The sequence below is a fragment of the Pelophylax lessonae genome, assembly GCF_965119305.1.
Source record: "Pelophylax lessonae genome assembly, chromosome: 6".
NCBI classification, from domain to species: Eukaryota; Metazoa; Chordata; class Amphibia; order Anura; family Ranidae; genus Pelophylax; species Pelophylax lessonae.
In genome coordinates, this window is record NC_138773.1 from 95,834,912 (window position 1) to 95,861,171 (window position 26,260).

Genomic DNA, 26,260 nt, shown 5'->3' on the forward strand with positions numbered 1-26,260 from the left:
AGACCACAATGCATTTCGCGGTTATCGTGTCCTCAGGATGTCTCTTCACCTTTTTACTAGGTTGTTATTACAAATGGTTCATAGGTTTTAAAAAAGAATAGCGCACACATGCAAAAGAAATGACTATCAAATATGGAGACAATCCATAAATAAAATGGGGATTTAGTCCCACCATATGGCCATATCGTGCTCAAGCCCACCACTGCGTCAAAGTACCCCATTATCAGTGGATCCTACACTATCCATAAAAAAGGTGTGAATCCAGCCTTTCTAACCCTTGGAGACAACACTCCTTGCTGGGATAAATGTGCTAATGCTCTACAAGAGACTCCTCCTATATCTACTTGATAGTGGACTCTGATAGAGTACAGGTGTGTGTGGGGGGTGGGGTGCTCAACCACAGAAGTCTGGTCAGACCGAATACATAATAAACAAGCAAAAAATTGGGGGAGCAAACCCTGAACATTTATATCTAAAGCCGGTGCAGCTATGGACCAAGCGACATATATATTAAAAAAGAATAGCGCACACATGCAAAAGAAATGACTATCACATATGGAGACAATTCATAAATAAAAATGGGGATTTAGTCCCACCATATGGCCATATCATGCTCAAGCCCACCACTGCGTCAAAGTACCCCATTATCAGTGGGTCCTACACTATCCATAAAAAAGGGGTGAATCCAGCCTCTCTAACCCTTGGAGACAACACTCCTTGCTGGGATAGATGTGCTAATGCACTACAAAGGACTCCTCCTATATTTACTTGATAGTGGACTCTGATAGAGTACAGGTGTGTGTGGGGGGTGGGGTGCTCAACCTCAGAAGTCTTTTTTATTTATGGATTGTCTCCATATTTGATAGTCATTTCTTTTGCATGTGTGCGCTATTCTTTTTTAATATATATGTCGCTTGGTCCATAGCTGCACCGGCTTTAGATATACATGTTCAGGGTTTGCTCCCCCAATTTTTTGCTTGTTTATATGGTATTATAGGTGATTTTAAAGTCCACCATTTATTTATTTATTTATTGGTAAACGAGGTTTATCTTTATGGACATAATTGATTGGTGTAGACAATCTAATACCCCCTAACACACCTGGAACACCACCACTGATTACCTGATTACCAGCACCTATTTTTTCACTTATCTACTATTTTTTTGGCACACCACCATTAAAATAAAAAGGGCAGCAGGTTTTTGCATTACATCAAGGGCCAAAACATTAAAACCAGGCGCCTTCACCATCTATAATCTACATATACCTTCATGGTGTACAAAGGGAAGGACACCCAGCTGCATCCCCCTGAATGCCCAGACTACTTAGGATCAAGCGGGAAAGTCGTTTGGGACCTCATATACCCACTCCTGGAAAAAGGCTATTATCTATATGTAGATAACTTCTACATGAGTGTGCCCCTGTTCCGCAACCTTCACAGGAAGAAGACTCCAGCATGTGGCACCGTCAGAAAGAACAGGAAGGGCTTTCCTCAAAGTCTTGTTAAATAGGAAGCTAAGAAGAGGGGAATCGGTGAGTCTGCAGAACGAGGGTAAATCTGGCTGTGAAGTGGAGGGACAGAAGAGATGCTGTCTTCAATCCAAAATAACACCTCCATGGAAATCCCCAGAAGGAATAGCCCAATCCAAAATCCAAAATGTGTCCCTGAATTCAATTTGTTCATGGGGGTAGTGGACTTCAAAGACCCCTTATGCCACTGCATGCTCCTGAACTGACCTTGGCCTGTTATTCAACCACGCCTTTGCCCTCTGCTTTTGTACATACCTTTGCCTGCTCTGGAACTGACCCTGGCCTGTTATTCAACTATGCTTCTGCCTACTGCTTTTGTACATACTTCTGCCTGCTCTGGAACTGACCCTGGTCTGTATGACCAATCCCAGTTGATGCCTTCTGAGGGGAAACACGTCGGGTGGAGCAGCCGCATCATCACTACGCACGGTCCGAATTGCAGGCGGCCATGCACATCTTTTATTGCGGGTAATGTCGTTTTCTGTTTTCATCCACATAAGTGCAACTTATCTATACAATAAAGGATTTTTTAAGGTAATGCACTATTAGCCCTTTCTTTTATCATCATGAGAGCACTGGAAAACCCTATATGCATACGGAGCTCCCTGATCCATGGATGGCCATCAGTGAAGGGGAATCCATTACCTGTTGGGGCCAGTCTAATCCTTAGTGCAGTATAATTATAGGTTTTCTGGCTGGCACCCATTTTCTGATTTTGATCCTGTGGGGTCGCATGAAGTACTGGACATCGCAGATCATGTGAATTCATTTAATGGGAAGGAATTGCCTGTTGAACTTCATATTGAGGACTTTATTTATATCACACTGCTCACTAGAGACTTTTTTATATAGATCTTTTTGCATGTCACTTTATGGCACCATTTATTGTTCACCCTTTTCACATGTTTGTGATTTATTGATAGCTATTTTAAGAACCCATTTTATTATGTCTTTGATATGATTATTTTTCTGTCACTATCCATCACAATCGTTTATGTACATTTATTTTGAGCGCACTAGTTTATTTTCACAATTTCATTTTTCTCTTAATGTTCAAGGAGTTCTAGGTGCTGCCTACTTGCTTTTGGGCTATTGCATTTTTTTCATCACTTTACATATGACCATGTTTTTTGCCTGCCTCTTGGACTGATCTTGCTACTCGAGTAGTAGGATACATAACACAGGGGTCTCACATATGTGAGGAGCTCCAGAATTTATTTTCTGAATGAAGAAAACTAATTTTTGGAGACCGGAGGCTTTAAAGAGATTTGGGTGGGAGAAGCCTCTACCCCTTTCTCTGTTCTTTCTGAGGCCCTACTTCTGCCTGCTGCCTGTAGGACTTACTGCCATCATGCCTCTGTCTGCCGCATGAACTGACCACACCTCTGCCTGCTACCTGTACTATTGACTATGTTCCTGCCTACTAACAGGACCAATATTTTGGCACTGGTGACAATATCTCTGCCTGCACTGACCCTGCACTGCATATGGACAGTATCCCTGCCTGTTGCCTGGACAATTGTATTCGCTGTTGCTGACCAAGTCCCTGCCTCCTACATGGACCAGTGCTCTGCTCCTGGGGACAACTGTGCTTCTAAAACCACAGGTAATCTTTTGTTTACCCTTTACTCAGCAGAATGTATATTGGGGTGTAATTATTGGTATGTGCATGCTATGTGTCCCTAGAAAAAACTGACGGTGTTCCTTGCATGTTGGGCCTCTGTATGTGACCAGGTTGTGTAAAAGTCTCACACATGTGATATTGCAATACTCAGGAAGAGTAGTAGAATGTATTGTGGGGTGTAATTTTTGCTATGTACGTGCTATGTGTTGGAAATATCTTATAAATGGACAACTTTGTGTAAAAAGAAGTGCGTTTTCATTTTTTCCCACATTTTCCAAAACTTTCTGGAAAAAATGACATGTTCAAAAGACTCATTATGCCTCATAAATTATACGTTGGGGTGTTTGCTTTCCAAAATGGGGTCATTTTGTGGGTATTTCCATTGTTCTGGTGCTCCAGGGCCTTCAAAAGTGTAATAGGTGGTTGAGAAATGAGATGTGTAATTTATGCTCCTAGAACACCTGAAGGTGCTACTTAAATATTGAACCTCTGTATGTGGCCACCAGGCTGTGTAAAAGTCTCACACGCATTATCGCCATACTCAGGAGGAGTAGCACAATGTATTTTGGGGTGTCATTTTTGCTTTGTACATGCTATGTGTTGGAAAAATCTTATAAATGGACAACTTTGTGTAAAAAAAATGGGTTTTCATTTTGTTTCCACATTTTCAAAAAACTTCTGGAAAAAATGACATGTTCAAAAGACTCATTATGCCTCATAGATTATACGTTGGGGTGTTTGCTTTCCAAAATGGGTTCATTTTGTGGGCTTTTCCTTTGTCCTGGTGTTCCAGGGCCTTCAAAAGAGTAATAAACAGGTAGTCAAGAAGTTAGGTATTAAACAAGTTAGATGTGTAATTTATGCTCCTAGAACATCTGATGGTGCTCCCTGCATGTTGGACCTCTCTATGTGGCTAGGCTGTGAAAAAGTCCCACACATGTGGTATTGCCATACTCAGGAGGAGTAGCAGAATGTGTTTTGGGGTGTAGTTGCAAGTATGCATATGCCATGTGAGAGAAATAACCTGTTGCTATTGACAATTTTGTGAAAAAAAGAAAAAAAAATCTTCATGTTGCAAAGAATTGTGCACTTTGTACTTTCCTGGCATGTTAGTGTCTCAAGAAACGAGATAGGCTGTGAGTACATCAGGTGTGATCAATTTTCAATGATTAGCACCATAGCTTGCAGACTCTCTAACAGACAAAATAATATACAGCTATTTGGGTTATTTTTTACCAAAGATATGTAGCAGTATGGGTCTGTACGGGAGAACAGCAGACCAAACAGAAATAAACAAAACCGCCAATCACGTTTAACTTCCGTAAAACTAAGAGGGGTATATGCTAATGCCAGGAGCCTAGCTAATAAGATGGATGAGTTGGAAATGTTAGTACATGAGGAAGACATAGACCTTGTGGGAATAACGGAGACTTGGTTCGACCCCTCACATGACTGGCTGGCCAATATCCAAGGGTATTCGGTGTACCGGAAGGACAGGGTTGGTAAAAGAGGGGGAGGGGTATGTCTCTATGTCAAGAACAATATAAAGGTGCTAGAAAGGAGTGACATTACGGATGGGATGAGCATGGATTTAGAATCTGTGTGGGTTGAACTCGATAGGGAAGAAGATAAGGGAAAAGTAGTTGTGGGGGTTTGCTATAGGCCACCTAACCAAGGGGAGGAGGTAGAGCTGGAATTTTTAGCACTAATAGGTAAAGCGGCAAAACTAGGATCAGTCATCATATTGGGGGACTTCAATTATCCCGACATTGACTGGGAAGAGGGGACTGCACACTCGCATAAGGCCCGGCTATTCACGGAAACCTTACAGGATAACTACATGTCGCAGTTGGTGGATTCCCCTACTAGAGAGAATGCTATCCTGGATCTATTGATCACTAATGACCCAGACATAATCTCGGAGGTAGGAGTCCAGGACAACCTGGGCTCTAGCGATCACAGGATGATCACATTTAGTATAAATAACAATATAAAAAGGCAAGTGGGGAACATAAGAACCCTAAACTTCAGAAGGGCAGACTTTCCAAAATTGTACTCATTGATGGAAAGGGTAAACTGGGACCAAACCCTGGGATCACTGACCACAGAGGAAAAATGGGAATGCTTTAGAACAATATTAAGCAAAGGCATCTTGCAGTGCATTCCTATGGGGAATAAATTTAGAAGAGACAAAGCCAAACCTGGCTGGCTAAACCGTAGCGTTAAAAAACTTATTAGGGGAAAAAAATTGGCCTTCAAGAAATATAAATCAGAGGGCACAGTATCGGCCTTCCAGCAATACAAGGAGGAAAATAAGAAGTGTAAACACGAAATCAAGATGGCTAAAATCAACTTTGAGAGACAAATAGCGGAGGATAGTAAAAAAAACCCAAAGAAATTCTTTAAATATATCAACAGCAAAAAAACTAGGGCAGAGCATATTGCACACATAATTAACGATGATGGGAGGATGGTTACAGAGGACACTGAAAAAGCAACCGTGCTGAATTCTTTTTTCTCGTCAGTCTTTACGCAGGAAAAGGAAGGGTACACTGACCATGACTGTATGGTAACCAGCACGGGTTTACAAATGGGCGTTCTTGTCAAACCAATCTCTTAGCATTCTACGAGGAAGTGAGCTGTGAGCTAGATAGGGGGAGACCAGTGGATGTGGTGTACTTGGATTTCGCTAAGGCGTTTGATACAGTTCCCCACAAGCGCTTAATTTATAAAATAAGGTCTGCAGGTATCGACAGCAGGGTTTGCTCTTGGATACGGAATTGGCTAAAAGGCCGTGTCCAAAGGGTAGTAATAAACAGCGCATACTCAGACTGGTCTGAGGTAGTAAGCGGGGTGCCCCAGGGCTCAGTCCTGGGACCAACCTTGTTCAATTTATTCATAAACAGCATTGAGGAAGGGATCAGTAGTTCGTTATCAGTTTTTGCAGATGACACAAAATTGGCCAGGGCAATAACTGCACAGCATGAAGCAGATATCCTACAGAATGACCTGGACAAAATTACGGAGTGGGCAATGACATGGCAAATGAGGTTTAATGTGGAGAAGTGTAAGGTTTTGCACTTGGGGACCAAAAACATAAAAACACAATACACGTTAGGAGGGGAACCCTTGGGGGAATCAAAAATGGAGAAAGATCTGGGAGTCTTAGTTGATGATAGATTAGGCAACAGCATGCAATGCCAAGCGGCAGCTTCCAAAGCCAACAGAATATTAGCATGCATAAAGAAAGGGATGTATTCCAGAGATAAGACTATAATCCTTCCACTTTATAAAACTCTGGTCCGACCGCATCTGGAGTATTCTGTCCAGTTCTGGTCGCCAGTCCTCAGGAGGGATGTGTTGGAGCTGGAGAAAGTCCAGAGAAGGGCAACTAAACTGATTAGGGGGTTGGAGGACCTTACCTATGAAGAGCGGCTGCAATCGCTCGATTTATTTTCCCTGGAGAAAAGACGTCTGAGAGGGGATATGATAGCAATTTATAAATATCTTAATGGGGATCTCAGCTTAGAAGAAAAGCTGTTCATTCGAAGGAATTGCATGAGGACTCGAGGACATACAATGCGATTAGAGGAGAAGCGTTTTAACCTCAGGCAACGTGGGGGGTTCTTTACTGTTAGGGCTACAAGATTGTGGAATTGTCTACCACAAGAGGTGGTTTCTGCGGGTAGTATGGTGACTTTCAAAAGACTCTTAGACTTACATCTCAAGGATCAGGAGATTGAGGGCTATGTTAGATGATTACAGTCACACACACCTACACAGGTTGAACTGGATGGACTGTTGTCTTTATTCAACCTCGCCTACTATGTAACTATGTAACTATGTAACTATGTATAAATTTTGTTGAAAATTTATTAAGAAAAATTACTATTTTGCAAAATTTTATAACAGAAACTAAGAAAAACTTTTTTTTTCTATTTTTCTGTCCTTTTTTTATAGCGCAAAAAAATAAAAAACCCAGTGGTTATTAACCAGTTCTGGACCGGAAGGATTTGCCCTCTTAATTACCAGGCTATTTTTTGCTACTCTGCACTGCGTTACTTTAACTGACAATTGTGACACTGTACCCAAATAAAATTGATGTCCTTTTTTTCCCACAAATAGAGCTTTCTTTTGGTGGTATTTGATCACCTGTGTGATTTTTATTTTTTACGCTATAAACAAAAAAGAGTGACAATTCTGGAAAAACTTTCACTTTCTGCTATATAACATTCCCCCAAATTTTTTTTCAAAATTCATCCTTTTAGGCCAATTTGCATTCTGTTATTGTGTCTGAAAATTAGGGGAAAGATTTATGTAATTTTTATTTTTTTTACTAGTAGTGGCAGTGATCTGCAATTTTTAGCGGGACTGCGACATTGCGGTGGACAGATCAGACCCCTAACTGACATTTTTGACACTGTGGGACACTGGGGGGGACCAGTGACATTACTACAGTAATCAGTGCTAAAAATGTGCATTGTTACTGTAATAATGACACTGGCAGGGAAGGGGTTAACCTAGGGGTAATCAAAGGGTTAATAGTGAGCCTAGGGGAGTGTATTCTAACTCTGGGGGACGGACTTGTGAAATGATCACAGAGACCTGTGTTCCTATATAGAAGGATCACAGGTGCTCTGTGATCATTTCAGAGAGAACAACGGTCAGCTGTGTTTGCAACAGCTGCACGGTGTTCTCTCTCAGCGTGAAGCAATCCCGGGTACCCGGCGGCAATCGGTGCCGCTGGTCCCATGGATCGGCATCCCCACTGCCTAGTGGGAGCTCGTCCCCAGGAGCGCTCCCACGGATCGCCGTACAGGTACAGTGATTCGCGCAGCCAAGTCAGCCTGCTGCAGTATATATGCAGCGGGTAGTTGGCAAGTGGTTAAATACCACTAAAAGAAAGCTCTATTTGTATGAAAAAAGGACAGAAAATGTATAAGTTCAGTGTTGCATGACTAAGTAGTTCTCATTTAAAGTGTTAGAGCACTAAAATCTGAAAATAGGTCTGGGCAGGAGGGGGTTTAAAGCGGAGTTCAACCCAAAAGTGGAACTTCCGCTTTAAATACTCCTGACCCCCCTGACATGCCACATTTGTCATGTCATTTTTTTAGGGGAGGAGCGGGTACCTAGATTTGACAGGTACCCGCTCCCACTTCCGCTTGGTACTGCCTAGGCAGCTTGCGCGGAAGTTCTCCTCTCCCCCTCCCTCCCTGCAATCTTCTGGGACATGTCAGAGGTCATGCCTGGCCATTCACGACGCGCAGAGCGACTCGCGCATGCGCAGTGTGCACCCGGCTGTGAAGCCGCAAGCTGTCACAGCCGGGTGCCCACACTAGAGGTGCCAACGCCACCGAGAGGAGAGGAGGGAGGCTTTGGGCAGCCGCATTGCTGGATCATGGGACAGGTGAGTGTGTGTTTAACCACTTGCCGACCGCTCACATTGATACTACTGCGGCAAAGTGGTTCGTTATCGTCCAGCGACGTAGACCTACGTCGCTGGACTCCTCCCCTTGTGGGCGGCGCGCGCGCGCCCCCGGAGGCTCGCTCCTGCTGTATTCAGTCACAGCGGGAGTCGGGCCAGGGGAGGAGCGGCGGTGATCGAGTGTGGATATCCGCCCGCTTGTGTAAACAAAGCGGGCGGATCTCCTAAGTGACAAACAATGACAGATTACAGGATTCAGCATAGCTGAACCTGCAATCTGTGCCTGTGTCACACAATCCCCTCCCCCCACACACGTTAGTAAGCAACAGGCATACATTAACCCCTTGATCACCAATAAAAGTTAACCCCTTCCCTGCCAGTGTCATTTTTACAGTAACAGTGCATATTTATAGCACTGATTACTGTAGTAATGTCACTGGTACCCCCAAAAGTGTCAAAAATGTCAGTCAAGGGTCTGATCTGTCTGCCGCAATGTCGCAGTCCCGCAAAAAAAATCGCAGATCGCCGCCATTACTAGTTAAAAAAAAAAAACAATAAAAATGACATAAATTTCCCGAAGTTAGTAGCTGCGATAACTTTTGCGCAAACCAATCAAAATACGCTTATTGCAATTTTTTTACCAAAAATATGTAGCAGAAAACAAATTGGCCTAAAATGTTAAAAAATTTAGATTTTTACATTTTTTGGAAGGGGAATTTCATATAAAAAAATGTGAAAAATATTGTTATTTTTTCAAAATTGTAGCTCTTTTTCTGTATATAGCGCAAAAAGTAAAAATCGCACAGGTGATCAAATACCACCAAAAGAAAGCTCTATTTGTGGGGGAAAAAAGGACATAAATTTAATTTGGGTATAGCATTGCACCACTGCGCAATTGTCCGTTAAAATAACGCAGTGCTGAATTGCAAAATATGGCCTGGTCAGGAATGGGGTAAAATCTTCTGGTCTTAAAACGGTTAAAAATATGCTCATTGAGATTTTTTTTTGTCAAAGACATGTAGCCAAATAAATTTTGGCCTAAATATATGACAAAAATGTAATATATTGGATATTTTTTAACTGTCAAAGTAGAAAAATATTGTTATTTTTTCAAAATTGTTGCATTTTTTTATTAATATCGCAAAAAATAAAAAGCGCAGAGGTGATCAAATACCACCAAAAGAAAGCTCTGTTTATGGGAAAAAAAGGACGTAAATTTCGTTTGGATACGAAGTTGCATGACCGAGCAATCGTCAGTTAAAGTCGCACAGTGCCGAATCGCAAAAAGTGGCCTGGACGTAAGACAGCAAAATCCTCCGGTGGTAAAGTGGTTAATAAAAGTCAGCAGCTACACATTTTGTAGCTTCTGAATTTTAATAAACACAAAAACGAGTGGAACTCCACTTTAAGTGCCCAGTAGGCAAATGGTTAAGCTGTGTCAGATTAAAATCTGTGGAGAACCTTAGGCAGTCAAAACCTTGGGGCTGCCCTCACAGGTTTCTGGGGGTGTGCTCTAGTGGAATAACATTGAACTAATGGCACTTTTCCACTGCAAGTACCGGCTAGTACCGGCTCGGCTCTACTCGGCCCTGCTTGGGCCGGTTTGCTTTTCCACTGCGGTACCGCATGGTATAGTGTCGGAACGGTTCGGTACGGTACGGTATAGGTTTGCTTTTCCACTAAAGTAGTACTAAAGTTAAGTGGGTGGGATAACAACGGGGTGGGTGTGATTCTCTGACCAATCAGTGGCTAGTAGTGACTGCATGCAAAGGATTGTGGGATATGGTACCAGTTTGGTACCTGTTGGAACCACAATCGAGTAGGTACTGTTTTTTCAGAGCCGTACCGTACCGCACCGTTCGGTTCCATGCAGTGGAAAAGCAAACCTATACCGTACCGTACCGAACCGTTCCGACCCTATACCATGCGGTACCGCAGTGGAAAAGCACAAAAGCGTGCCGAGCCGGTACGGTTCTATGCAGTGGAAAAGCGCCATAAGTAGTGTGCACATCAGCCGCTAGAAAGAGATGACTATCTCTACTGCACGTTCCACATAGGTAGGTAGCACTACAATTTTTTACAAACTGATGGCTAGAAGAAAATGAGCTTTTAGGAGACAAACTATAGTGTGATCCTGATATCTACTGTATGGTCTACAGTATGTACTTTAAACTGTTATTGAGTACATTAAATTATTATAGTATTTTCTCTACAGAGTCTTTAATGTAAAGTTTTCATTTCTTTGGGTTGATTCATTCATTCATATTACTTTTGTAAACAATTTAGGGAAACTTCATAGTAATTTTCTTTCAAGATTGAATCAAAATTATTTTGATCCATTAAACAGTATGGGGCCCATAGACCAGTGTCTACTCTACTTTAAGGTCCATCTCTCAAACTGAGAGTATGTCCACCAGGGAACAGTTGTGGCTGCACTGAAAACTTTGTTACACACACTATACTGTATGAGAACTAATGAATTAAGAAGATTATGGATTGATTTTCTCATATATAGATATGTTTTACATCATTTATCATCAGTAGTTATTCTGATGATTTCTTGGGACTTTTCCACTTTATTTGATACATTTGTATTTTTATTATAAGCACTGTGCACCTGCTATGTGCATGATATATTTATTTTAAAAATATTGATCACGGGAAAAGGGAATTTTGTAATTTATTGATTTATCTACTTAATCACATATCTCAAATTAGTGTAGTACATGTCTTATGTATAACATTTAAATACGGTCAGGTTGACTGGGACACAAATGATCACAAAGTTGACCTTTTCACTGATTTTTGATCAATAAAAATTGAAATGACATTGCGCTCATTTACATAAGCTTTTTAATGCCTGTGCAAATGTAATCCAGATCATCCGATGTTATACTTTGGACCTGGGGATTAATTTTAATTAATTAAATTCATTTTTAGGGAAAATAAATTAAATTGTATACTGCATTGTTTTCAGTGGGTCAGCAGACCACAGACTTGCATCCTGAGAAGGGGCAGTATAGAGAAGTACAGAACTAAAAAACAGGAAAAAGAGCCTACATATATATACTAATCAAATATAGTTGCTTTCATGTACATATACAGTGTAGCCATCTTCCACAAGGGGCAGACTCCGCCTGCTCAGTGGGGAATCTGTCTGCTGATCCCCACTGAGCAGGCGGATGGCTGGTCCATGTTCACACCGCTTATGCAGAGCAGACACCGACACAGCCCACACTTCTCTATGGGTGGTTGGATGTAAATGGACTGCCTGTCCGTTTACACCTGACCGCCATCAAATCCAATCTGCTAGACGGATGGGGAATGGATTTCCATTGGTCTGTTTGGATTGGATGTCGGCAAATGTGAAAAGATAAATGTCCATTTACATCTGCTGCCACATAGAGGATAATGGAGGGTCTGATCGGGTCCGTCTGAAAAACTGACAGGCGGACCCAATCAGTTCGCCCATGTGAAAGGGGCCTTATTTACAAATTACATATAAAAAGAAGGCTTTTAAAACATTGACAAATTTTAACACTATTGTTCACATCAAGATGATCTACATGTTTATTTAAAAGGAAACACTGAAATTACTACATGTTCCCTTTAGGGAAAACATTAATCCATTCTTTGAGAGGATTAAAGACCTCTTTTTGTCATTTCTTAGTTGTGGATATTGACTAGTAGTTTGGCTTTGCACATAGTACGTGTGGCAAAGGGAATAAAAGGAATCCAGTGCCAGGCTTGAGACTTATATCCTCTCTGGAGACTCCTGGAGGTGGGTAGAAAGTGAAGGTTTGCAGAAGGCCAGTAAAAAACAGGAAAAGTTCCATTTTGGCTAAACTTTCTCCAACACACACTCTTCTTCCTGGAGGAACAAAGTCAACTCAGGGTAACAAAATGTATACTTAGCTTCTGTTTTTCAGTCTGGGAACAAAAATATTAGAACTAAATTATGAATGGAATAGTGTGGTAGAGGTAAGCCTGATCCCATGGTAGATGTACTCCAACAACCAAACTGTGATGTGGACTGCAACTAGATACCTAGCAGGTGTGCAAAAACACACTTAAAGCTACAGAATGGATCATCACTCTTCAACCTTAAACTGTTTATCCACACCTTCCTTAAGGTGGCTGCTGTTAGTGCCACAAAACATGTTGATGGTGTATACTGGGCCGTCTTTAATATTGATTGGACCCTGGGCAAACATTTTCCTGGACCTCCCCCCCCCCCAGTCCACCACCACCACCCCCCAGCCCCCACTATGCAATTTCTCTCTCCACCTTTTCTGAGACATACAATCCATAGCAGGTAGATTCAAAATCAGTTTACTGCCACAGATCAGACAGCAATTGCAATTGGTTGTTAGAGGTTACAGCATATCATTACGGCTCAGTGATTAGTTGCTACAGGTTACAGCACATCATTTCTACTCGCTGATTGGTTGCTAGAGGTTACTGCACATTATTACCGCTCACTGATTGGTTGCTAGAGGTTACTGAACATCCTTGCCACACACTGATTGGTTGCTAGAGGTTACTGCACATCCTTGCCACACATTGATTGGTTGCTAGAGGTTACTGCACATTATTACCGCTCACCCGCTGACCAATTGCACATCACTTACTACACATCATTACCGTTCCCCCATTGATTGCTAGAGGTTACTGCACATTATTACTGCTCACTGACTGGTTGCTGGAGCTTACTGAATATCATTACCACTTACCCATTGTTTGCCAGAGGTTACAGCACATTATTACTGCTCACTGTTTGGTTGCTAGAGGTTACTGCACATCCTTACCACACACTGATTGGTTGCTAGAGGTTACTGCACATCAATACTGCTCACTGCTTGGTTGCTAGAGATTACTGCACATCATTACTGCTCACTGATTGGTTACTAGATAGATGATACTACAAATGCAAAGCAGTCCCCCTGCCAGCTTAAAAGTATTGTCTTGAATTGCAGAAGAATTTTGGCAGAGAAGATGGGGTTAATGAAGCTGACCAGACCAGGATTATATTCAAAAACAGTACTGTCAATGATCATAGCAAGCAGAGAGGACGAGATCAGTCATCATTTAGCAGCTAAGGAAGTGAAAGTTCAACTCAACAGGGTAAATGAGCTAATTCCGATTCTTAATCACACAACATGCCAGCTGCCCGCTCATCCGTGCCGACTAGTGTTACATACAGGCAGGGCTGCTGATAAGTCAGTACAGCCAGCCCTCCTGTACTGGGCCCGGGGCCCCATTAGTTCAAAGGGGGGCCCAGGCACCTGCTGAGCAGGAGGGCTGGCTGTACTGTCTTATTGCAGACACTGATCCTCTCCTGCCTCCCCCTGCAGCACTGCTAGCTTCTCCTCCTATTTCTCCCTCTGGCTGCACTGCAGGGGGATTCCATTTTCTGTCCAGCCCCTCCCCCCGTGCTCCTTTCCCCCACAGTGCTGCTGGCTTCCATCCTCTCCTCCCCCCCCCCCCCATCAGCTGCTATGGGCACACAGGAAGAGGTTTCAGGATGGGGAGTGGGGAATGGATTGGTAAATATGTAATTTACTGGCCCCTTCCTTTCCTTTCCTTAAAGAACATAGTAAGCAATCGGTATTAATCACTCCTGTGTTAATTTATCACTAAAGCGTAGAAAACTGCATTTACTATGCTTCAGTTTGTAAATAAGCAGGAAGCCTATGGCTTCAGAGAAAGGGACCGATAAATCTACAGTGCCTTGAAAAAATATTCACCCTCTTTGGCATTTTCGTGTTTTGTTGCCTCACAACCTGGATTTAACATGGATTGTTTGAGGATTTGCATCATTTAATTTACAGATTATGCCCACAACTTTGAAGATTTTTATTTTTTTTTATTGTGAAGCAAACAACAAATAGGACAAAATAACAGAAGCAATCTATGTGCATAACTATTCACCCCCCTAAAGTCAATTCTTTGCAGAGCCACCTTTTGCGACAATCACAGCTCCAAGTCGCTTTGGATAAGTCTCTATGAGCTTGCCACATCTTACCACTGAGATTTTTGCTCATTCCTCCTTGCAAAGTTGATCCAATTTCAGTGGATGCCTGTTGAGGAGAAACGTGGGTCGGGAGGGAGGAGTAGCCGCATCATCACTCTGCACGGTCCGTGCTGCAGGCGGCCGTGCACATATGTAACAAGCTGGATTTTTTCATCTTTTATGTAAGTGGAACCTTTTATCTTCAATAAACAGTTTTTAAGGGTAATACACTATCTAGCTTTCATTTCATCCACATGTAAATCATTACCCTATGGAATATACCAAGGATCTATAGGAGACGGGGATTATATGCCATTTGCCTGATCAAGCAATTATTTTGAAGAGTTTCCTTGTTGTGTGAAGATTCCTCCTAATTTGTGTGTTTCTCTTTGTTATATATGCTAAATAATGATGAGCCGAACAACCCCCGGTTTGGTTCACACCAGAACACCGCGAACAGAGGAAAAGTTTGTTCGAACAAACGAACCCCATTGAAATCTATGGGACTCGAAACTCGAAAATCAAACGGCCTCATTTTGAAGGCTTAAATGCAAGTTATTGCCCCAAAAAAGTGAACGGGGGTCCAGGTACTGACCTGAGGAACATGTAGCAATGAAAAAAAAGTTTTTAAAAAAGATTGTTTTTAAAGGAGTACTGATTTAGGCCTCTTTCACACGGCCGCTCCGTTTTTTTTGTCCGCTGCGACACTTTTTTTTTTTTTTTTTACAGACACGGATGACACTTGTGTCATCCAGTCCGTATGTCCGCATATCATCCCATCCGTTTGCGGATGATATACGGACATAGTGTTAGTCTATGGGGATTGCGGATGTCAGCGGATGACACCGCTGGCATCCGATTTTGCATCAGTTCCGTTCTTTTAACAGAGGAAAAATAGGGTTCTGTTCCGTTCCAAAAAACGGAACAGAACTGAAAGGACACAAATCGCATGTCAGCGGATGGTTATCCACTGACATCCGCAATCCCATTGACAAGCATTATGTCTGTATATCACCCGCATACGGACATACAGAACGTCCGTGTGAAAGAGCCCATACTGATTTTAATGAAGTGAAACTATAAAAATGAAAAATTCCTTCAAATATCCTGCCTGGGGGGTCCCCTGAATGTGCCTGTAAACAGACTTGTATAAAGTACTCAAAATTTCTACTTGAGTAAAAGTACAAGTGCTCGATCAAAAAGTGACTTGAGTAGAAGTGGAAGTGCTCGCAGAAAAAGTTACTTAAGTAGAAGTACTAAAGTATTCAACATTTTTTTTACTTAAGTATTGCAAGTAGTTTTTTCAAAAAATTTGCTACTTAAGTACTAAAAGTAAAAAGTACCAGTAGTTTTGAAAAAAAAATTCTACTCAAGTACTGAAAGTAGAAGTACAAGTACTGTGTTATGTAGTTATTAAAGAAAGAAGTCAAAAGTTTGAACATCATGTTGTTTTTTATTATTTCAAATGATTTATTCAAATGATTAACCTAAAGGACAATCACAATTCCTTAGGCTGTAACTTTTTGTAAACAAAAAACAGATAAAGTATGTCCCTCCCTTCCCCTTTTATATATATATATATATATATATTCTTCTTGTATTCAAAATCATCGCCCACAGTATCAAAAATAAAGTGACATGTCTGTGCTAAATGCAGTGCAAATTATTCCCACAATGTAAATGTAATTCATATAAAATATATATGACAATACCACAATAAAATAAGTTGTGATTGTGAATAAGTTAGGTGCAAGTTAAGTGTGTAAACTAAACTTTATAAGGAAAAGTCCATAACTGAATTCCAGTGTGCAATCTAAGAAGTGCTTGTCACTTGCTGTCAGATGCTTCCACCTTTCTTCTGTGATCTGCTCAAGTAAAGTGGTGGACTGGATAGACTCTCTCTCTGCCTCTCACCTTAGTAGCACTGGCACTGCACTGGTTCAAAAAGCTGTCTATATTATTTTCATTATAAGAACTTGTCAGAACATGCTTCCACCACCTGTCCTTCACACTAGTAGTGCTCATTTGTTTTGCTCAAGTCAAGTGTCACTGCCAGTGGCCACTACAGTGCAGGCACAGCCGCACAGGCAGAGGCAGGCCGCAGGAAGCACAGGCACCACCACAACACAACACTTATGGTCCATGGACCATGGATGGTCGGATAATCATCATAGCCATCAGTCTCACTCTTCTTGGTTCAAAAAAGCCACCCATGACCCGTGTGTATATAATATATTAATATTTTATATTGATTATCTGATTCTCAAATGGCACATTTGCCATGGCAAGGATTAGGCCCTCTCCACGGTCCACCTCACTCACCTCATAGAGAAGAAGATGAGATAACGAAGAAAATGCTCCGAGTCCCGCCGCCCGTGTCACAACTCCTCTCAGTAAGGGCCCTAAGGGGTGGAGTCTGAGTGACACACAACACGTCTAGAGGCAGAGACCCCCATGACAGTGATTCCGCGGGCCGCGGCGCGAGTGAGGCTGTGGATTGATTGAATTGAGTTGTGCTGCCTACTGCTACACGCTACCTACTACTAAATTGTGAGTCAGTATATTTTATTTCATTTTTATATATAAAAGCGGTATTGTTGAGCACTACTAGCCACTAGATCTCCTGGCTGTCACTTTGTCACATGTTGGGGAATTACAGCGGCTCGGCTCCAGAAGTGGCGGGTGTCCCTGTCATCCTGCCAGGGCCGCCAAGAAGTTCATCAACTAATCTTAAGTTATTAATATCTTATGAGGAGAGGACCAATGAGATTGAGAATTGAAATAATTAAATATATATGGCTTTTTGAACCAGTGCAGTCAGTGCCACAGTGCCACCCAGACGCTATCCACCAGTACTACCACCATTAAGTGTGTTGGTTGGTCACTCGAGCACTGAAGGAGGTGGAAGCATCTGACAAGTGAAGTGACACTTTAGATTTGCACACTGGAATTCATTTATGGACTTTTCGTTATAGATAGGTTTACGCACCTGACCTAACTTATTTCATAACTTATTTTATTGTGATTTATTGTCATATTTTATATGAATTGAATTTACTGTTACATTGTGGGAATAATTATTTTCACTGCATTTAGGCTTTAGCACATTCATGTCACTTTATTTTTGATACTGTGTGGAGTGTGGGCAGGGCACTGGGGGCAACGATGATATTATATCGATTGCACAGGCACTTTATTCGCACAGCCAAGTTGTGTTTGTTAGTAGTTTCTTGATGCACTTTAAGCGCTGTAGCACCATTTATTTGTTCGTTTCATATTTTCTTTTTATTGGAAAGATTTGGTATAGCAGCTTTTATTATACACAGCCTTTATTTTCGTATGCGCTGATTTACAAATGACATTATACACATTTTTTTGAGCTTTATGCAACCTGCCATCTACTGTTCTGGCAGTGGTAATTTTTTTAAAAGTAACGAGTAACTATGCAGCACAAAAAAAAAATACTTGAGTAGAAGTATCGAAATCATCAAAAAAATGTAGTGAAGTAAAAGTAGAAGTAGGAGAAAAAAATTCTACTCTAGGAAAGTACAGATACCGCATTTCGGTACTTAAGTACAGTACTTAAGTAGTTCTACTTCGTTACTATACATCTCTGCCTGTAAAGTAGTGCATCTCTACGATGTATGTAGCCTTCTGCAGCAATACTGACATTTCTAAAGCAAAAAATGTCATATACAAATATACATACAAATTTCAAATCAAATGTACTTGTCATGCGGGTGCAGAAAAATTGGGCCTTGCTTGTTGATCGTGCCTGAACACCGTAGCCCCTCGCAGTTACTCTTGCTCGGTGCAGGAACGGGCCCTGCTGCTAAAAAATCCATACAAATATGAAATTGCATGTACTTACATGATATACAGGTGCAAAAAATTGGGCCTTTGGTGTTGCTGATGCCTGAACACCATAACCAACCCCTCACAGTTAGGCTCCATGTACACGGGACGCTGGAAATGGCCGTTTAGGAGCAGTTGGGCGTTTTTTTCAGAAGCCCCTGAACCCATCTACATTTTATCTTATCTGTCCATGTACACATGGTCGTTTACAGTCATTTTCAGGCAGTTGCGTTCAGGGACTGTTTTTAGAACGCAATTATTTGCGTTCGAACGTGTGTTTCCCGGCGTTTCAAACGCACAAACGCGTCCGAACGCGTCTGAACGCGATGACCCGCGTTTAGCGTTCGCGTTTTTCCATTTTAAAGGGGAATAATTTTTTTGACCTCTAGGAACGCTTCTAAACGCAAGCGCCCGCAAACGCTGCTAAACGCCCGCTAAACGCGGGTACAAACGCGACCGAACGGACGTTTCAAACGTCCTAAAAATTCCAGCATTCAAAGGGACTTTTAACTACGTCCCGTGTACATGGAGCCTTACTCTTGCTGGGTGCAGGAACAGGACCTGCTCGTAAGAATGCCATGCAAATTTGAAATCACATGTGCTATACAAGTGCCAAAAATGGGGCCTTTGCGGTAGGTCTTGCCTGAACACTGTATAGCAAAACGAAAAAGGCAGCACCTCCAGCAGTGAAGAAAAATTATGCTTTATTGTAAAATCATAAGTCCAAAGACCGACATACAGGAATACACACTACTCAGCAGACGCTTTTCACACAAAGTGCTTAATCATTGCTTGAACACTGTAACCAAGGCCTTGCAGTTAAGCCCCGTACACACGCACAGATCGTCGTCATACAAACGTCGGCGGACGAAAGATCTGCCGATTGTACGCGTGTTAGTATGGTGCCTCCGACAGCTGTCTGCACACAATCCGCAGACAAGAGTCTTTCTTGCAAACATGAAAATTTTTGTCTGCGGACACCAGAACGGACGATTGTTCGCCTGTCAGTACAGAAATCAGTCGACAGACCGCAGATTTGCAAGACTGGGCATGCTCAGAAAATAAAAAACACAGGGAAAGTTAACCATTACATGACATCACTTCTGCAGTCAGCTGAAGTCTGCGGACAAAATTCTTGTGCTGTCCTTGTGCTGTCTTTGCACTTTTCAACAGACACCGACATCCCGGGGAGAAAAGACGAACATTTGTATGACGACGATCTGTGCGTGTGTACGGGGCTTTACTCTTGCTTGGTGCAGGAATGTGGCCTGCTGGTAAGAATTCCATGCAAATTTGAAATCGCATGTGCTATACAAGTGCCAAAAATTGGGCCTTTGCGGTAGGTGTTGCCTAAACACCGTAACCAAGGCCTCGCAGTTACTCTTGCTGGGTGCAGGAACGGGACCTGCTGGTAAGAATTCCATGCAAATTTGAAATCGCATGTGCTATACAAGTGCCAAAAATTGGGCCTTTGCGGAAGGTGGTGCCTGAACACCGTAACCAAGGCCTGGCAGTTACTTCTGCTTGGTGCAGGAACAGGACCTGCTAGTAAGAATTCCATACAAATTTGAAATCGCATGTGCTATACAATTGCCAAAAATTGGGCCTTTGCAGTAGGTGTTGCCTGAACACCGTAACCAAGGCCTTGCATTTACTCTTGCTGGGTGCCGTAACGGGACCTGCTGGTTGGAATTCCATGGAAATTTAAAATCGCATGTGCTACACAGGTGCCAAAAATTGGGCCTTTGGTGTTGGTGGTGCCTGAACACCGTAATCCCTCACAGTTAGCAGGGCACAGGGTCAGGGCCTGCTGTTAAAAATGACATACGACATTGAAATTGTATGTACCTGTCATACAAGTGCTGAAAAATTAGGCCTTGGGGGTTGGTAGTGACCTAAACCAAAAACATTGTTGGAAGCTGGCAGAATCAAGGTAGAGGAATAAGATAGGCAGCATATGCAGGGATGGCAGACTCCTAGCAAATTCAATCTGTTACATCAGCATCAGGGGCCTGATAGCTCTTGTTGATCCAGGACTGGTTCATTTTGATGAAGCTTAGCTGGTCAACAGAGTCTGTGGACAGACTCTTTTGTCCATCACAAAATCTCCAGCAGCACTGAAAGTCCATTCGGAAAGCACGCTGGAAGCAGGACAGGCCAGTAGCTCCATTGCATATTGAGCAAGTTCTGGCCATTGGTCCATCCTCAAGTCCCAGTAAGCCAGTGGATGTGCATCTGGAAAGGTCTCCAAGTCTGCTCTTGCGCCTAGATAATCATGCACCATATGATGGAGATGCTGGCGATGGTTGCTTAAACCCTGGGTGCTGCTGAGGACAAAAGAACTGTTTAAAGGCATCAGTCAGCCGGCCGCCTTTTCCACCACTCCTCCTTTGGCTGAACGATGCCGCGGAAACACGTCCGGAGAATGTTGACCTCCCAGTGTCTGGAAAGGCGGTACACAAATTTTTTTTCAAGGCCTCCTCAAGATGTTTCATCCTCTGCTGCCTCTGCAAAGGCAGGATGAGCTCTGCAACTTTATCCTTGTAACGTGGATCAAGAAGGATTGCCAACCAGTAATTATCCCTGTCCTTGATAGCACAAATCCTCGGGTCCTTTCACAGGCTTTGCAGAATCAAGGAGCCCATGCAACGTAAGTTGGAGGAGGCATGAGCTTCTGAGTCCTCGGGGTCACTAAGGATGACATTGTCAGCAGGACCAATCTCTTCCCAGCCACGTACAACTCCTGGGGTTTCTGGGGAATCAAAACCATCCCTTGAAGACTGCTGTATGCTATCCTCTTCCTCTACATCCATGCTGCCGAAAGCCTCCTTCTCCTCCTCCTCTTCCTCCTGTGTGTTTTGTGGCCCTGCAGGAAGGATATCTGCATAAAGTGGGCCTTGTGAGGAAAGGAAGTCCTCCTCTTCCTGCTGCTCTTCTGCCTTAAGTGCCCTGTCCATGATTCCATGCAGCGTGTGCTCCAGCAGGTAGAGTAGCGGGATAGTGTCACAGATGCATCCATCGTCCCGGCTCACCATCCTTGTTGCCTCCTCAAATGGTGACAGGATGATGCGTGCTTCCTTAATCACAATCCCCTGGCGTAGGGAAAAAAAGGCCAAGCTCCCCTGACCCTGTCCTTGTGCCATACTCACACAGGTACACATTGATGGCCCTCTGCTGCGTGTGCAGCCGCTGCAGCATTGCCAACGTTGAGTTCCACCTGGTGGGCATGTCACAAATGATGCGGTTGGTGGGCAGGTTGAATTCCCCTTGAAAGACAGATAAAAGAGCACTGGCATTAAACGAATGGCGGAAATGGCCACAGACTTTTCTGGCCTGCCTCAGGAGATTTTGGAAGCCGGGTATCTGGTCAAGAAAAGCTGCACCACCAGATTCAGAACATGTGCCAAGCATGGAACATGTGTCAAGTGTCCCTGTCGGAGGGCGGAGAGAAGGTTGGTGCCATTGTCGCATACAACCATTCCTGGCTCAAGCTGTCGTGGCGTCAACCATCTCTGAGCCTGCCCCTGCAGAGCTGACAGAATCTCTGCACTAGTGTGACTCCTATCCCCTAGACACACAAACTGAAGCTCAGCATGTCATCTTTTAGCCTGACTGCTTGCGTAGTCCCTTGAACGCTTAGGGAGCACTGCTGCTGCAGAGGAGAATTGAGCAGAAGATGATATGGAGGAGGAGGAGGTGGTGGAGTAGCCAGATGTGGCAGAACCAACACCAGCTTTTTGAAGGCGTGTGGCAAAACAGGCTGCAACACCGAACCCTGTCCTGTATCCTTCCCAGCTGCCAGCAGAGTTACTCAGTGCACCGTGAAAGAAATGTAATGTCCCTGTCGATGCCTGCTGGACCAAGAGTTAGCAGTAATGTGCACCTTCCTGCTGACCGTTTTGTCCAACGAGGCCAAAACACTACCTTCCACATGACGGTAGAGAGCCGGAATGGCCTTACACGAAAGGTGATGTATGCTTATTTTGATCTGGTGCCTCTTTCAGGTGCTGTTGCCAACGGACTGCATGGCAGTTCGTCATATGCCATGTCAAGCATCTGGTGCCCAAGCAGCTGGTGTTCTGGCCACGCTTGATCCGTTTTAGACAGATGTTGCAAACAGCAACGCTGTGGTCTACTGCACAGATGCTGAAAAAAGCCCACACCAATGAACTTTTTGGAGTCCGCAGGGATTTTGCAGCACCCTGCACCTGTGGAGCTCTGTACTGTGACACAATAGGTTGGCTACTGCTATGGTGGCCCCTGGAGCACATCCTGCCTAGTTGTAGTTGTGCGTCCTCCTCATCTTACCCCTCCTCCTCTATCCTGTCAGGCACCCAAGTACAGTCAGTGACCTCATCACCCCCTCCCTCCTTGTCACTGGAGCAAACTTGGCAATATGCTTTAGATGTGGCAACATGACTGCTGGTTTCTTGTCTGTCATTGTCCCCCCTCTCTCTAGTGTCACGTTATTTCCTTTATCAACCTGGGAACCAACATCACAGCTTTCAAATTGCTGCGCATCCTCCTGGAGCATGTCACTGACACTATGATCGAATAGTTCAGGTGACTCCTCCGTGCATGATGGTGGGGCCACTGAAGGAGTAGCTGTGCAGAAGGAGACTGTGGAACAGGCCGCTTTGGCAGCTGCGGTGGAAGGCAAACTATTGGGAGCGTGGGTGTCAGAGGAAGAGGAGGACGAGGACGGCTTATTGATCCACTCCACCAACTCTTCCACATGTTGTGGATGAATAGCATGGGCAGCACTGGAAATAAAAGACGGGCATGCAGAGAATGCACTATGTCGAGTGTGACCACCACTTTTCACAATGGACACAGAGGCTGCTTGCCCTCTTTTTGTGGCCTGTGAGCGTCGGCCTCTCCTTGTCGGCCTTTTGGACATGATGTTGATACAGATCATATAGGGTATACGCAACTGACCAATAGATACTCAATGACCTGATACAATGTAATTGATAGCCCTGTAGATGAGCTGTGGTGGTTATAGATGTACACAAGTGACCGATTATCAATACTCTCACTGATATCTGATGTAATCTATAATCCTATAGATAGATGATCTGTGATCCCTATAGAAAGTTCCACAACTGAGCAAAGGTTACTGTGGCTGATATCTGAAGTGATCTCTATTCCTAGAGGTCTGTGATCCATATAGAAAGATCCACAACTTAGCAATGGTTACTCTGGCTGATATCTGAAGTGATCTCTATTCCTAGAGGTCTGTGATCCCTATAGAAAGATCCACAACTGAGCAATGGTTACTCTGGCTGATATCTGAAGTGATCTCTATTCCTAGAGGTCTGTGATCTCTATAAAAAGATCCACAACTGAGCAATGGTTACTGTGGCTGATATCTAAAGTGATCTCTATTCCTAGAGGTCTGTGATCCCTATAGAAAGATCCACAACTGAGCAATGGTTACTGTGGCTGATATCTAAAGTGATCTCTATTCCTAGAGGTCTGTGATCCCTATAGAAAGGTCCACAACTGAACAATGGTTACTGTGGCTGATATCTGAAGTGATATCTATTCCTAGAGGTCTGTGATCCCTATAGAAAGATCCACAACTGAGCAATGGTTAATGTGGCTGATATCTGAAGTGATCTCTATTCCTAGAGGTCTGTGATCCCTCTAGAAAGATCCACAACTGAGCAATGGTTACTGTGGCTGATATCTAAAGTGATCTCTATTCCTAGAGGTCTGTGATCCCTATAGAAAGTTCCACAACTGAGCAATGGTTACTCTGGCTGATATCTGAATGATCTCTATTCCTAGAGGTCTGTGAATATTATAGAATGTTGCAGAAGCTGACCGATGAACAATACTGTGACTGGTATCTGATGTAAAGAAAGAAAGCTCTCCCTACCTCACACAGGAACCTTGGCCCTCCCTACACTGCTACTCACTCCCTGGCACTATACTGTCTGATATGATGTAAAGAAATAAATCTCTCCCTACCTCACACAGGAATGTCTCTCTGCACTGTCTGACTCCAAAAAGAAAAACTACTCTCTCCCTGCCTGAATCATGTGCCTGTCCCTGTCTCATCGTCCGCACAATGACACTACACGCTGCGGCTGTGCGAGCAGCCTTTATGTAGTGTGGGGCATGTACTTGGCCCCTGAGCCATGATTGGCTAAAGGCAGCCTGCCTTTAGTCCAATCATGGCAGAGATCATTTGATTGGCCAAAGCATGAGGTTAGGGTGCATGCTTTGGCCAATCACATAATGCGCGTGCAGTGCATTATGAGAAACTCAAATTTCCTACGAAGAAGCACATTTGAACGATCGAATTAGCGATGTTTGAGTTGAACTTACCTTTGACTCGAACTTGAAGCTCATCCCTAATGCTGATTATAAGCCGCCTTCTGGTAAGCAGCCACCTGTCTGTGGACACCTGGGGTTGCATGCAGCACCGCATATTGCATGGAGTGTGAAGCCGATCAAGTTTAGAGATGACTGTTGTCACAAGATTTAATTGAATAAGGACTTCAAGACTGTCTTAATAAATAGAACCTTTTTTTGCATATGTTTCCTGAAGAATTATGAATTCAGACACTTTTTAATATTATTAATATATGCACTGGTGCACAAGCACTTTAGCACTCAGCTCTTTTTTTTTTTTTTGCACAGTTGCAAACATTATTGAGAGCGCACTAGCACATATACATTTTGTTCTCCCCAAGTTCAGGGAGTTCTAGTTGCTGCTCCTCAAATTGAGTTGGCGCATCCCACCCTTTTACATAAATCTTTAAGTCTGACCACAGATTTTCTATTGGATTGAGGTCTGGGCTTTGACTAGACCATTCCAACACATTTAAACGACAAGAGAAGGGTGCACCGACCTTGTGCATTACCACTAAAAAAGTTTAAAATCAAAGAAGGTAGCGTACAATATACTCACAAACATAGGATATGTACAAGCATGTAGGAAATAGGGACTGCTCGCTTCCAGGACACTTCTCTACTGCTGGATAGTGTAATGGCACCCTCACAACCTTGTATGGCTTATGTGTTTCAAGGGAGGACCCTCTTCTCCAGAGCCAAAGTTGCCACTGACCCACCATACACTCTCAGGAAGTTATATAGACAGTATGCACCGCCCACACCACCCCGCCCCGCCCTGGGAGGGGCAAAGGTCAGGGACAGGTGTAGGAGTAAACAAACTGGGGTGCATGCCCTAACGAGCAGGTGCATGTAATAGATGGTGTTCATGACATAACATAACATAATACTGGGTACAGACAGCCATGGATAGTACTGGTGGCAGTGGCCAAATAGCACAGTATGATTGCTTGTAATGCAGGAGAAAGAAATACATGTACACATACATAATAAATAATAAAAAAAAGGATAAAAACATCATGCTGTGAAATATTCTTAAAAAAAAAAGAAATATCAAAGACCAATGGTAATTATTCGATCAATGTATGATCGTGTGGATAACACAATTGGTAACAGAACAAGAAAAGGCCAGGTGACTCAGCGCTATTTTCTCAATGAGTAAATGACAAAAAAATTGGATTCATTCTGAATTGCATAATAACATGTCCAGTAAGTGTAACAAAAAGTAGGGGGGTGAAGATGATCAGTAAAAAACAATATATGCGATCACTAAATTAAATCAATCAGGTAAATACTGTAATAAATCATGAATCATGAATCGCATAATACACAGACAATTCAGAGAAAAGTGCCGATATTCAAAGCAAGGGTTAAAAATCATGCATAGTCAGACATCATTTCAAAGGAAAAGTGCCACGGATTAATTCCCCCAAAATAGCAAATAGTGGA

At 43.1% G+C, this 26,260-nt stretch overlaps 1 protein-coding gene across 1 annotated transcript in view; it reads right to left on the reverse strand.

Annotated features, from left to right (window-relative positions):
* Window positions 1-12,125: 12,125 nt before the first annotated feature.
* Window positions 12,126-26,260, reverse strand: part of LOC309558636 (uncharacterized protein) — a 526,969-nt gene continuing 512,834 nt past the window's right edge. Inside the window, exons 19-20 of the mRNA XM_082261702.1 lie at window positions 12,201-12,451; window positions 12,126-12,167 (exon numbers count right to left, since the gene is read on the reverse strand). Coding sequence (XP_082117828.1) covers window positions 12,264-12,451 — 188 coding nt within the window. The 3' untranslated portion in view covers window positions 12,126-12,167; window positions 12,201-12,263. The remainder of the gene's footprint in view (window positions 12,168-12,200; window positions 12,452-26,260) is intronic.